A 13172-nucleotide genomic window follows, 5' to 3' on the forward strand; every position below is an offset into this window, starting at 1 on the left:
TCTCACCCTCGTATCAGCTTTAGAATTGTAGCTAATCTCCTGAGCACAGTAGGATGTGGCTGTGGGACCACACTGAAGACTGGAAGTAAGAGTGGAAAAATCAGTGTGCTGTTTTCCATGTCTTCTTATAAAATATCCACTGAAGGAAGTAAACAAAATATAGTGGTGCTTTTAACTTTAAAAAATCAGAGAAAAATCCTGTTTATTCAACCAAGTAGAAACCATGTTCATTGTTCATTCCTCCTCTATGCACTTTAAGTAAATTGAAGGTAGATTCATTTCCTGCTATTCTCCTTTATTTCTGAAATTTCTGGATGAAGTGGAAAGCTATGAGCAGCTCAGGCAAACATTCACAAATTCCTTAAGAAATTTATTTCAATTGTGAGTAAAGACTCCAGAGGTGAGAGAAAGCATAGGTAATTCTGCCGTGTTCTTGTAGGCTGGAGCATTACTTTAATGTCAGTGCTGATATATAGCTATGAGTTTGATCATTAAAGTTAATACCCAGAGAGTTATGTGGGGTTTACTTTCATATCTGAAAACACATTGACCCTCTATCTACTCTTATTGATGAGATAACTCAGAGAAATAGAAGGTGACAGTGCCATTATTGGGGATTATACCGAGGCTGGGAGCAAGGCAGAGCTGTGAGCATGGGGGCATTTGATGGGGGCAGAAGATGGCATTGCTTACAGCTAAAGGGGGATAGTATTTTGTGCATTTCTCACAAAACTACAGTGGATTTCCTCACAAGGCTGGAACTGTCCCCTTCCCATTCTCACAAACATCACACAACCTCTCCAGTCACCTTCTCAGTCCTCTTAAAGATATTAAGTCTGGATATTTCATGTCAAATATTATGAAGCCAAGGGAAAAAAAAATATTGGGACAGTCCCAGTGAAACTCCCTAAACTTTTGCTGGTTTTAGCTGTGAAACTCCAGTCTAACAAATGCTGTCCTTGAAGATGTGATCTCCATGACTGAATTCCTGCTTGTTCCCCAGTGCTGGCTCCACTGGTGTGCAGTCAGCAGGGCTGTGGTCTCTGGGTGGTTGCCCAGCTGATAGGACTTGCTGGAGCAGCTGCTGTGGCTTGGGGTGTTTGAATAAGCTGGAGATCTGCTCCTGGCTCTCACAATCTATGTTGTGGCATTTTGGGTTAGGGCAGTTCTGTGTCACCAAAGACTTGCCTGGTCTCCTTTATTTCTGAAATTTCTGGAAGAAGTGGAAAGCCATGAGCAGCTCATCATTACCCCTTTGCGTAACCTGTGTAGTGTCTCAAACATTTACTCATTGCCAGTTGGATGCTCAGGGTAGAACAGGTTTTTCTTTAATCTGAGTTAAAGCTGTGTTTTGTGTCTTAATTTTCAGGCCTACACACACATGTATGTATATATGAGAAGTATGACGTTCTCTTTACTTTTCAGAAAGAAAATTCCTGCTACTTACAAGAGATGAAGTATTGGGCACAGTATTATTTGTCCCGAATGTTCATGTCTTTCCACCTTCCCATTTTGTTTGCACCCATTTTCAAACAGACTAATTATTTTTTCACTACCACAATTGGAATAACCCACTTCTTCAGATTCGGACAAAACTAAATACATACGGAAAATACAATTTGCATATAGTCACAGCCATGTCTGTTTCGATGAGGTGACAGAACAGCAGAAAGGTAACAAGAACAGCACATTCTTATTGGAGAACTATTTCTATTTTGATTATCCCCTGGCAAGGGGGATACATATGTTTTGTGTGTGGTTCTGGATACTAATCTATCCACACAAATGTAAAATGATTAAATGGAGCAGCAATAAGCAGTGGCCTGTAAGTATTGCCTGGCAAGAGATAATGCTGCAGCTCCCTAATTGGCCCTCTACACGCACACAGTGTGACTGATTTCAGCTGCGGTATTACCAGTCTTGCTTCCACCAGCACTATTATCTCAGAGTGACACTTCCATTACTCTGAACGAAGAAAGATGAACGTCACCTGTCAGGGGCTGGTTAATTGTGTTGCTAGATGTATGTTACCAGGGCGCAGGTTGGACATTTATGAACATAACTGCTTCCTCTGATGTCCGCCATCCTTCAGCGATCGATACAGCTCTTACAGTAAGCGCATAATTGAGTGAAGGCACTTACCACTGAGGGGCTGAAGATGAGCCCGTTGTGCGAGTTTCATTGTCCATACATTCACCACAAATGAGCTGATATTTGCCCTTTATTGTGTGTTGCTTTGTAGAAATAGAAACTAATGTGCCACTTTCATTTGTTTTCTAGATTAATGGGCAAGATGTCCAGAATCGAGAAGAGGCAGTGGCATTGCTCTCCAGTGATGAATGCAAGAAAATTGTGTTGCTGGTTGCAAGGCCAGAACTGCAGGTTAGAGTAAATAGATGCACTGAGCCAGGACCTGGGTTATACTGTACATTCACTATCACCGTAAGTAACGAACTGCTGAGAAGGAGGAATGCCAAAGTTCCTAACAAAAGGAGGAAAAAGATAGTTGCACAGCTTTGCAACTTATAGCCAACAGAAGAAATAATGTGATATTGCCAGGGCTTCTTTACCCAAAGATAAGCAATTTTTTTCAGCAGACAAAATAAGCAGGCATACAAATAAAGCTGACAGCACTAATATGATATTAGTAAAATATGAAGTAGAACTTGAAAACTGTATATTGCTTGTTTGATGATTCTTAGTTGTTCTGGGGATAAACTTCCCATGCTTACTTCAGTCATTTATACGAGCTTACTCAAAGCTGTAGTTTTTCACTGGTGATGGTGCTTTTTGTTCTATGCACTTGTAAGCAATTGTTCACTTATGTACCAGTTATGGAAGTTTCACTACAGTACCATTCAGCAGCTCTGGATCGAATTGTTTTCAAAGTACCCTGGTCACAAAAAAAAAATGCTGGTACATTACAAATCATATCTCAGGAGGTGCTTTTTCAAACACTTTTAGAAATATTTCAATAGTGCTAAAAATAAAATTAGGCCATGCCAAGAATATTTCGTATCATTGCAGGGGGAGGTGTTAAGTTGATCATCAAACTAAAGGAGAGGTAGAGTGAAAGAAGAGTACTGTTTGTACTTTCCTTTATATGCTGTTTTTAAGCCATTGCAAAGCAAAAAAGACACTATATTGTCATTGTTCTCTCCATCTGTCAGCAGTTCAAGCGAAGTTGGTTATGTTGCCATTTATCTCTGGTGCTATTGTAGCTCACATCGGAAGTTGCAGAAGTTTTAAAGAGTTTTTTCAACATCATTTTTTTTTTTTTTGTTTTTCACTTGGATTTTGTTGTTCTGTAGGGAACAGAAACCCACCAACCAATAAAATGCATACTCAGGGAAAATCTGTTCTCTGTATTTGTTTAGATTGGTGAACATTAGAAAAATTATATTGATATGACATAAGAAATTACTTTCTCATACCATTATTGCTTCCCATACTGATGCTCCTTCCATATCACAGGACGCTGTGTACTTTGGTTTGCTGGGTTTTTTTTGTTGTTTGTTTTTGTTTAGTTTAATTTTTACATTTCAGTACATATTCATGTAAAACTGAATAAACAGCTATAGTATATCAGAAGTCAGACTGCTGCAAACCTATTTCAGCTAGCTGTTTTGCTTTGAATCTGGTAAAAAATAGCAGGATTAAGCAGGCTTTTATTTTCAGATACAAAAAGCTATTGTCAGTATTGCAATCTTGAAGGCTGACTGCTGAGTACATTCATTGGGCAACAGAGAAGAAAACCTTCTTTGGCCATTTATTTGTGTACTGATGGATAATTAAGTTAAGTTTTGAAGCATGTCACTAAAGGGGTGCCTAACCTGTTGTATATGGAAAGAAGTAGCACAAGCAGGTGAATTCACACATGTGTAGGTAAGAGTGAAAGTAATGCACATGTATGCTACAGTATATATTATCCGTATTCTAAAAGTTTATCTTAAGGATTCACATTAAGTTAAATTCACCGTCTGCCATGATCAAAGCAGCAGATTTACCCAAGTGAGATCCATCTTTCATCCTCCAGATTTTGTTATCTTTGCAATTTCCTCAAATGTGGTAAATTAAACTGCATTCTTCACAGTAGAGAAGGACTAAGTTCCTGCTTTCCTTGGGAGAAAAAGAAAATGAGAACAGTTAACAAAACTATTGGTCAGTACCACATGTTTCAGAGAATATTTTTTAAGTCCCATTAAGGACAAACAAAAATTACATGTCCTAAAGAAAAAAAAGCATCCTTCCTTCTAATCTTGGGCTGACTTGCCAAGAAAAACTATGGAAGGTTTATGTTCGGCAAAAGCACATTAGACTTTTTGAAGGAAACAGTGATATCCTACCAGCATTCAGGTGTAAGTACCACACAACACCAATCACTCTCTGTCTAGTTTTGAACTACCACTTGCTGATTTGCTTAAGTGTGCTTTGATGCTCTGGTGGCACTTCTGCTGCAGGTGGTGGCCTGTGTTGCACTGATCTGGCTGCCTCGAGATGTGAATAGTTGATACTGTTGTCACTGTCTAGTGCTGAGGAACGTGCCATCCTTTTGTCACCTTCCTCCTCCTTTCACCAGTGACATAACAATAAATATTGCCTTCTGCTCTTTTCCCACCAGTACAGCCTTTACAGGAGTGTCACTGACTGGTATTTTCCCTGTCAGCGCAGTGCACCATCTGCCAAAGGATTACAGATACAAATGGGCACATACACATGAGCACAATAAGCAAAATGAGAAGAGGAGCATTTTAGGGCAGGGGTGCTGGTTTTGTTAGTGTTGAAAGCTGTGAAGGGGGCAAATGGGATGTGAACAGCAGGTATACTCACTAGATGAAAAATACAACACTCCCTCCTATCCTTTCACAAGACTGTCTTCACCAAATGTCAAAGTATTACACTTAGGGAAAACACAAACAGATAAGACTTGTTTCCAGGCACACTGTAAGAATAAATATAACGACTCTTCCAGGCACCGCATCTGCCTATTCCCATCTTCTATATGTATGTTAGCCTTGAAGATCAATGGGGAAATTGCAGTAGAAATACAATGCAAGGCTGTTATTGAGGTTGCAACACTAAGGTACAGCATGGAGGTGGAGGCTGTTGAGAGAAAGAACCTGACTGTCTCATGGTCCTATTAGTAATGATGTCGCTCTTTCAGCACTGGGGCTCTCGGCGGTAATGAACATGACAGCCTCAGGATTATGCACTGTGCCTTTCATACCTTTTGAAAAGAAAAAATGTCTGTGTTGAGCAGTCTCCTTCATTATGAAAGAAAATCAGTCATACTGTTTCAAGAAAGGATAAAAGGCATGAGAGTCCCATTTTTTATCTTTCTTCTTCCTTTTCTGAGAAGCGGACTCCTACCGCCTGGCTTTCTGAAGTGAATCATTATGATAAAAAGAACTAGTCAAGCATTGCCATTTGGGTTTACCCTATTTTAGCATGTGTCCTTGCTGACATAATATAATGTACTAATGTATTGTTTGCAGCTGGAGGAAGGGTGGCTGGATGATGAAAGGAATGAATTCTTGGAGGAGTTGAACTTGGAAATGTTGGAAGAGCAACATAATGAAGCGATGCAGTACACAGCCAATGAGGTGGAGCAGGTAGGACTGCTACTAAATGTGTCATTTGAAATTTTGCTGGGTATACTTCATACTAATAGAGAATGAAGTAGTACACTGTTAAATGGAGTCAAAAGCTTTGGCAGAATTTTATCTCTAAAATGCTCTGAACTAGGTAAAGCAGAGGGGAACAATAGATATTGAGGCCAAGTATGATAAGTTAGCAAATGATTTAGGAAGCTTGGATAAATGCAGATTTCTCTCTCTCTCTCTTTCTTTCTTTTTTTTTTTTCTTTCTTTTTTTCTGGGCTCTCCAAATAACATTTTTAATATTTATTGCTTTCTTTAACTCTGAAGTGTTTGGGCTTTATGTTGATTAATTAGTGGATTGGATCAGTGTGGCACGTAGAGCTCTGAGCTGGGATAGGTGCCACTCTTTTTGTACACATGCAAGGTATGAGCCAGCCCACGTACCAGGGAGCATGTAAGCTAACTTATAAATGAGATAAAAGAGGTGTTTAAAAGAAACAACGGGTGTTTTGGTAACACAAGTGTATTTTTCTTGCACCAGCAGTGCACTGCTTATCATTTGTTTTGTTAATGGAAACAAAGGCGCATACTGTTAACATAGTCTCAGATTGCTGCTAGCCTTTTATCTGCCCATATGCACTGTTAGTGGTGCAGCTCTGGCAAAGTTACACGCGCAGCCCTCAGCCGTACAGTTTAATCAAAGGATCTTCAATAAAATTGTACTTCATTGTGAAAGGCGTAAGAGACCTTATCCTTTCCTGAAGCAGATGATGTGTCAGCATGCATACCCATGTGGAGCCAAGGACATAATATCCCACCACATCTCCTAGCTTCTGCATGTGTGCAGCTGGGGAGAAACTCTTGTTCTAACCACAGAAATTTCCAACTTGAATTTTTTTCCCTGTTTTGAATTGTTTGAAAGCAAAGCCTAAGGCATTTTCCTTTGAAGTGAAGAGGGAGAGACTCTGAGAGCCTTCCTTCCTCTGGAAACCAGGGAAAGGATTTCACAGAATCACAGGATATCCCAAGTTGGAAGGGACCCACGAGGATCATTGAGTCCAACTCCTGCCTCCACATAGGACCACTCAGCATTCAAACACCGTTACGTCTGAGAGCATTGTCCAAACACATTTTGAACTCCTACAGCTCTGTGCCACAGCCGTGGGCAGCCCGTTCCATGCCCACCACCCTCTGATGCAGACCCTTTCCCCAGCCCCAGCTGCCCTCCCCTGGCACAGCCCCACGCCGTTCCCTCGGGCGCTGTCACACAGAGCAGAGCTCAGCGCTGCCCCTCTGAGGAGCTGCAGCCGCCATCAGGCCCCCCTCAGCTCCTCTGCTCTGGGCTGAGCAAACCCAGGGACCTCAGCTGCTCCTCATACATCTTGCCCTCTCGAATCTTCACCACCTTCATAGCCTTACTTTGGGTATTTGCTAGCAGTATTATGGCATCTTCATATTGTGGAATCCAAAACTGCTCACAGTATGTGTCTGATGGGAGACCTGGCTTCAAATCCTGCACTGCCTGCTCCATGCTGGGGACTTGAACTTGTTTTTAGCCCATTCCATCCCCCCTCTCCTTCCACTTCGATGCTGTTGATAACTCCCATTAAATCTATTCACTTTACACAAATTAAATATTCATTGGGACAGAGACACTGATAGAATAGCTAAGCAATTAAGTCTATTATCTGGAATATGATAGACCAGATTACAAATCCTTGATCTTACAAGCATTTAATTATTCACACAAAGTGGAATAACTCCAGTGTCAGAGGTGAAGGGAGCCTTACAATGGAATGTGCATTGGCCTTTTAGTAATGATTCTCTTTTCCAGGCAGTGATCCAAGTCTTGCTTTCCCAGGTTCAATGTGCTAAATACTGCTCTGCTAACCAGTCTGACCTGATATTTGGCATCTTTTTTTTTTATTTTTTTAACCAGAAACTGTTGTTTTTTTCACTGAATTTCGTTTACGGATAGTGTTCATTACTGAATGATGATGTTCTATGTGGCAATTTCATCAAATGCTGTGAGATTTTTTTTTTTCCCATTGAAGTCTTAGACTAGGAATATTTTTCCCCTATTGAGATTTTATATTATGGCAGAAGAGAGCTACACTTGAAAAGATTATGGTCTGTAAGTATGTGTCTGACATTGCATTGCTTGAAGTAATTCTAGAACAGCCAGACAGTTCTTTGCCCTTCTGATGAGTAATTGAATCAACCAAATGCAGCTAGATGTGTAATGGGCCGTTAGTAATTTGTGACAGCTGCTGTCTCTCCATACTCTATTGTAGTGACTCGGCAACTCAGAAAACTAGTTCTTTATTCCTTTCCTAGCCTTGTTAGGCCAGGAAATCAAGCAGTCTTCTGAGGTGAATCATATAATACATTGGAATAATGAAACTCTCTCACTGCAGCTGCAGGTGGCCAAGCTGAGTAGCCTTAAGCTCCCAGGTTGGCCACAGAGATTTTGCTGCAACATTAGCCTTAATTTTTGAACAGTTTTCTGGTTTCATAATATCTGACCACCATGAATCATATGATCTGCAGGAATGAATGCATATAGTAGCAGGCTATCCTTCCAAATATTAATCTTTTTTATCAACAGCATTTGAACATTTGGTATGAGCTGTCAGAGAAGGAATTGGTACAGTTTGTAAAAGAAGAATGGTATAGAATTAAATCGGATAGTCCTGTCCTTTTTGTGTTTTTTAGCCACTCTATAGAATTTAATCAAGAATTGTATCTTCTCCAAAAAACCTAAAGGAAATATGTAATTCTTCATTTTTTATAATTCATTTTATTCCTTCCCCATTAGAACATCGCAGCCCATCGTGTAGCAGTGATAACTTTGATATGAATACCATACATTTGCCATGCAGAAATTCTTATCAGTACCATGGAATATATCAAAACCTATTAAGAAAAGAAAGAATTGGATAAAACTATTCATTCCAGTTCATTCAAAGCTGAAGTGCAGTGAAAATATCTGGGGAATTTTTTTTTATTTTATTTTATTTTTTTTTTGAGACAGAGAGAGAGAGGTCTGTTTCAAAAGAGCAGCATTGTTTGCAGAAGAGCATTTTACCTTCTAAAGCACAACTGAAATCAGTTCCAGTCTTCCCCTGTGATGGGTGTATCTCATGATTAGCCTGCCACTGGAGATTCCTCTCATTGTGGTCAGCCTCCCTTTTACTCTCAGACTGACCAGGGAGCCCAGGCTGATTAAAAGCCTTCACTGAATCTCACTGCTTTCAAACTTCAGTAGCAGGGTGGGCTATTAATCACAATATGCATCCTAAGTTGTAAAATTAGAATAGAACAGTGCCCAAATTCCTGCAAGATTAGCCATTTTATAGGCATGAATGCTTGCTGGAGCATCTTTTGTGGTTCATTTATTGTTTGATTGTACACACTGCCAGGTTTGCATTCTCATTATCTGAGTGCTCGCTGCAAAGATGAGGCCTAAGGATTCCTTTGATATTTCAAACAGAAATAATTGTACCCAAGATTGACAATGTATGTTTGAAAACAAACACTTTGTTTGGAATAGATAACATAGACAAAAGCAGCACATTGGTATTTGAAGACCATCTTCTGGTTTGCAAAAGGGACTTAACCTGAAATTAAGCTTCAAAACAAAATGAAAATAATCTCATACTGTAAAAGACTGCTCAGCCTGCACACGTTCAGGGTCTCTGTCAAAGATGACAAGTCCAGGACAGAAAAGCCAGGGACTATCTTGCACAAAGCACAGAGGATTTTTGTAAAAGTTTCTCAAAAGCCCACAGAAACTTTCAGTTTTATTATTTGAGCTTGCTGCATGTATCTGTTTCCTGGGGAAGAAGGTAACTTATTTTCAGTGTCTGCTTTAGACAGAGAAGGACCTAAACAGACAATTGTTTCTTCTTGACAGGGAGAGGAATCCAAGGGTGACTACCTTCCATTCAGGTGTCTGTACAATAGACGTTTTTGATCAGGTGATTCCCACCTATTTGATTTCCAATAGACTCAAAAGATGGATTTTACTTTGATTACATCTTTTGTGTGTGTGTGTTGATTATGCAAAGTAGAGGCAATTTATTATGCTCACTCCATCTAGATCATATGGAAGTTGAAGGAGCAAAATTTAAATCATTGATTAAAGTGGTATAGAAAATGAGCCCCAAATTCTGAAAGTGTTGATTGCATGAGCCCATACTGTAAAGTTTCTTTAAATGCCTGTGCAAACAGATACATTAAAGGATTTTTCAGATATACCCAAACATCTGGTGGTGTGGCACCATGCTGAGATACCAGAGGAAGGTCTATAATAATATGATGTGGCTCAGCACCTGGAAGCTGTATAACTGTTCTAGCACAATGTGTATAAGCCACTCTGAAGTGTAAGCTGAGTTTAGTCACATAGACACAAATGTGTTTTGTCATTCCCCATTGGTGTCAGCAAATGGATTTTGGCCATCCTCCTTCACTCGATCTACTAGTGATGTAGAATGTGACATTCAGACAGGCACCCAAATTGCTGGTTATTCTGCAGCAAGGCCTTCCCAGGGTCCAGTGGACTGACCTTGCATCTGTTGTTGAATATTCTCCAGAGCAGTAAGAGCCATAGGTGACACTGTGTTGTGGCCAGAGTGCACACTCAAACTCTGCTGAAAAAATTGAAAACAGAAGACACAAATACAAGCTGAAGCAGCTTCAAAGCAGGTGAAAGAGGGGACCAGAATAGTTGATATAGCAGCACTCGCTTGGAAGACATAAATAGGGAATAAAAATGAAATGAAACACAAATCTCCAGCACTTCTGATGAACGCCCTAGACACTTCCTTGGTTGGATCGCCCTTCTTTCTGATTACTCTGGAATTTCATGAAGAATTTCGTAGGCAGCAAATTTTTCTCTGTGTAAAATCTGAAATTTTGTAACTTAAAAATAGCTGATGTCTGAAGAGTTGAGATCCCATCACTTCTCCACATACTCATGAAGAGAGAACTAAATTGTTGCGACCACTTTGGAAATATTTAATGAGCCTTAACAACAACCTAAAATAAACTGCTGCTCTCTCGCAACAATGCATAAGTTGAGGAAAGATTAGATAAATTATTATAATTAATTATTGCTGAATAATTCTGCAGTACTTAGTTATTTAGAGTGTTACTAGTTCTATTCTTCATATTCCTTCTTCCTCCGACAAGATGTCCTTACCTTTAAGTGGCTAAGTAGAACGATCTGACAGCATCTCAGACAGGGGAGATATGATGGCTGCTCCAAAAGTAATTTTTTCTATTTTATTATGTTGGCCCCTGACATCAGAGGCAGATGTTGATGGTTTGTCAGTAGAGGTTGAATCTTACCACTGATATTCGATAACAGTTTGTTGCTTTGCAACAGATGGCAGCAGAGGGGAAGTCTGACAATATGGGGTCTGACACAGAGGTGCTTATGAGGCAAGAGTGTATAATTGAATTCATACATGCAGAAAAAATTGCACCCATTGACATTCATTGACTCTTGCTGAATATTTCTGGAGACCAAACAGTGCATATGAGCATAGTGAGGCAGTGGATGATGCATTTTTGCAGTGGTGACAGCAATGTGAAAGACAAGCCATGTTCCAGACAGCCATGCATAACTGTCATACCACAAAATGAAGAGTGTCTCGATCAGCTCATCCATGCAAATCAGAGGATTACAGCCAGGAAACTGTGAATATCAGCTTCAGGGCATTGGAATGACAGCAGCATTTTAATGTTTCAAAGTCAAAACTACTATTGAGTGTCAGCATGTGAATTCCCCATCAAAGAAACACTTTGTGATGCAGCCCTTGGAGGGTAGATGATGTGCAGTGTCTTTTGGGATAAGCGAGGAGTGATACTTATGGATTTCCTGGAATGCAAACAAACCATCAGCTGTGACCATGACATCATAACGCTGACTAAGCAGAAGGTTTGAACTTCTGGAGTAAGGCCAGAGAAGAAGACAATTGTTCTCCTGCAACACAATATGCCAAGCCCCAAGACCGTGAAGCACATTGAAATCTTGGTTGGAGTGTCCTACTACACCTACCATATAGTCCAGATTTGGTGCCTTCTGACTCCCATCTGTTCAAGTTGATGAACGATGGAGTTGTGTGGGCAATATTTTCCTAGCAGTGATGCCATCATAGCATCTGTGAAAAAGCAGATCACTTCCACTGGTACAGATTTTTATGACTGTGTCATGAGGGCTCTTATTCATTGCTGGCATAAATGCACAGCTAATGGTGGTGACTATGTTGAAAAATATTGTTCTGTAGCTGAAAAAATTCTCTATCAAATAGTATTATTGTGTTCTCAGTATCTGTTGTAGAATCTCTGGAAATTAGTCAGAGGCAGTACTTTTTGGGAGTCTACATATGTGCCAGTAAATTTTGAAAATTTTGGCAGATATGACACCCAAATATGTATGGGAATTAAGCACTTGTGTGTCTTGTTATTAGTTGTATGTTGTATGTACAAAATGATGAGTATGAACTCCTTGCTACTATTATAAGGATAAATATGTTTTTTCAAGTCTTGTCTGAGAACACATTGCTAAAACACTCTTTCAGAGATTTGTAACTGGTCCATCACAGACACTAGATTATCTTGTTTGCTTCTTTCAGTATTTATCTTATTCTACTATTACTGTGTATTTGGGGGTGATGGTTATCTTTGTTTTCCTCAGATTAGGCCATTATTTTTTCCTTGTGACTGAAGAAAAGAAACCAGCTGAAAGGTGTGTGGTGTGATCGTGGGGTACACAAGAAGACAAGAGAAAGGAGATGGGAGACATGTTTTCATCCTGTTTTACTGTCTGTCATAGAAGAGAAAAAGGGAATTATGTCAAGTGTCCTCTTTGAATTTGTTTCCTTTCATTGGGTACACTGTACATTTTTCTCCCATAATTATTCCTACCATTATACGTAATTATGCAATTATACCTCCAAACGAAAAAAAAGCATTTGGTTGATACTGTATGCACTTATATTTGGTGAATAGGCCGTATAAATTGCACTCTGGCTGATTACTCTCTGAGAGGAGTAGAGGGAAATTCTTTTCATATCCAGTTTGAAAAATAAAAAGCACGTGTCTCTTCAGAGAGACATTATTTCACATTCTTTGAATTAAAAGAATATAAATAGGTTAGGTACAGTGATTGGGTGTTAATTAAAAAACAACAGTTTAAGAACTTGACATCATGCCCATGGCAAGCACTCAGTGTTGTTGTACGCTTAATGGTAAAAGGCTGTTTTTATTTCTAAGGAAAATAAACTCCAACTAGGGAATAGAAATGATCTCCAGAGATGTATGAGAGAGAAGTCTGCTTGAGCAAAATCTAGGAAGTCAAAATGAACAGTCTTTCAGAAAAAGACTACTGAATGCACGAAGTAGGAGACAGGAATACTGAGGATGTAGTAGAACAGGCTGGCCTGCAGTCTTCCACGCTGCCCATCTTTGTGAAGCATATAAAGAGTCCTCAGATAAAAAAAAATGCTCCACTGGTGAAAGCAGTCTTTTCATACCCTCTTAGGTTGCGCTAGTCATTCTTAGATT

General features: G+C 39.7%; 1 protein-coding gene across 1 annotated transcript in view; it reads left to right on the forward strand.

Annotated features, from left to right (window-relative positions):
- The window catches only part of PDZRN4 (PDZ domain containing ring finger 4), a 244787-nt gene that overhangs the window by 228929 nt on the left and 2686 nt on the right, over nucleotides 1-13172 (forward strand). The window contains exons 8-9 of the mRNA XM_042872556.1: nucleotides 2281-2382; nucleotides 5496-5612. Of these exons, the coding sequence (XP_042728490.1) occupies nucleotides 2281-2382; nucleotides 5496-5612 (219 nt within the window). The remainder of the gene's footprint in view (nucleotides 1-2280; nucleotides 2383-5495; nucleotides 5613-13172) is intronic.

The sequence above is a fragment of the Lagopus leucura genome, unplaced genomic scaffold, assembly GCF_019238085.1.
Source record: "Lagopus leucura isolate 7727_CA_CO unplaced genomic scaffold, USGS_WTPT01 Super-Scaffold_100008, whole genome shotgun sequence".
NCBI classification, from domain to species: domain Eukaryota; kingdom Metazoa; phylum Chordata; class Aves; order Galliformes; family Phasianidae; genus Lagopus; species Lagopus leucura.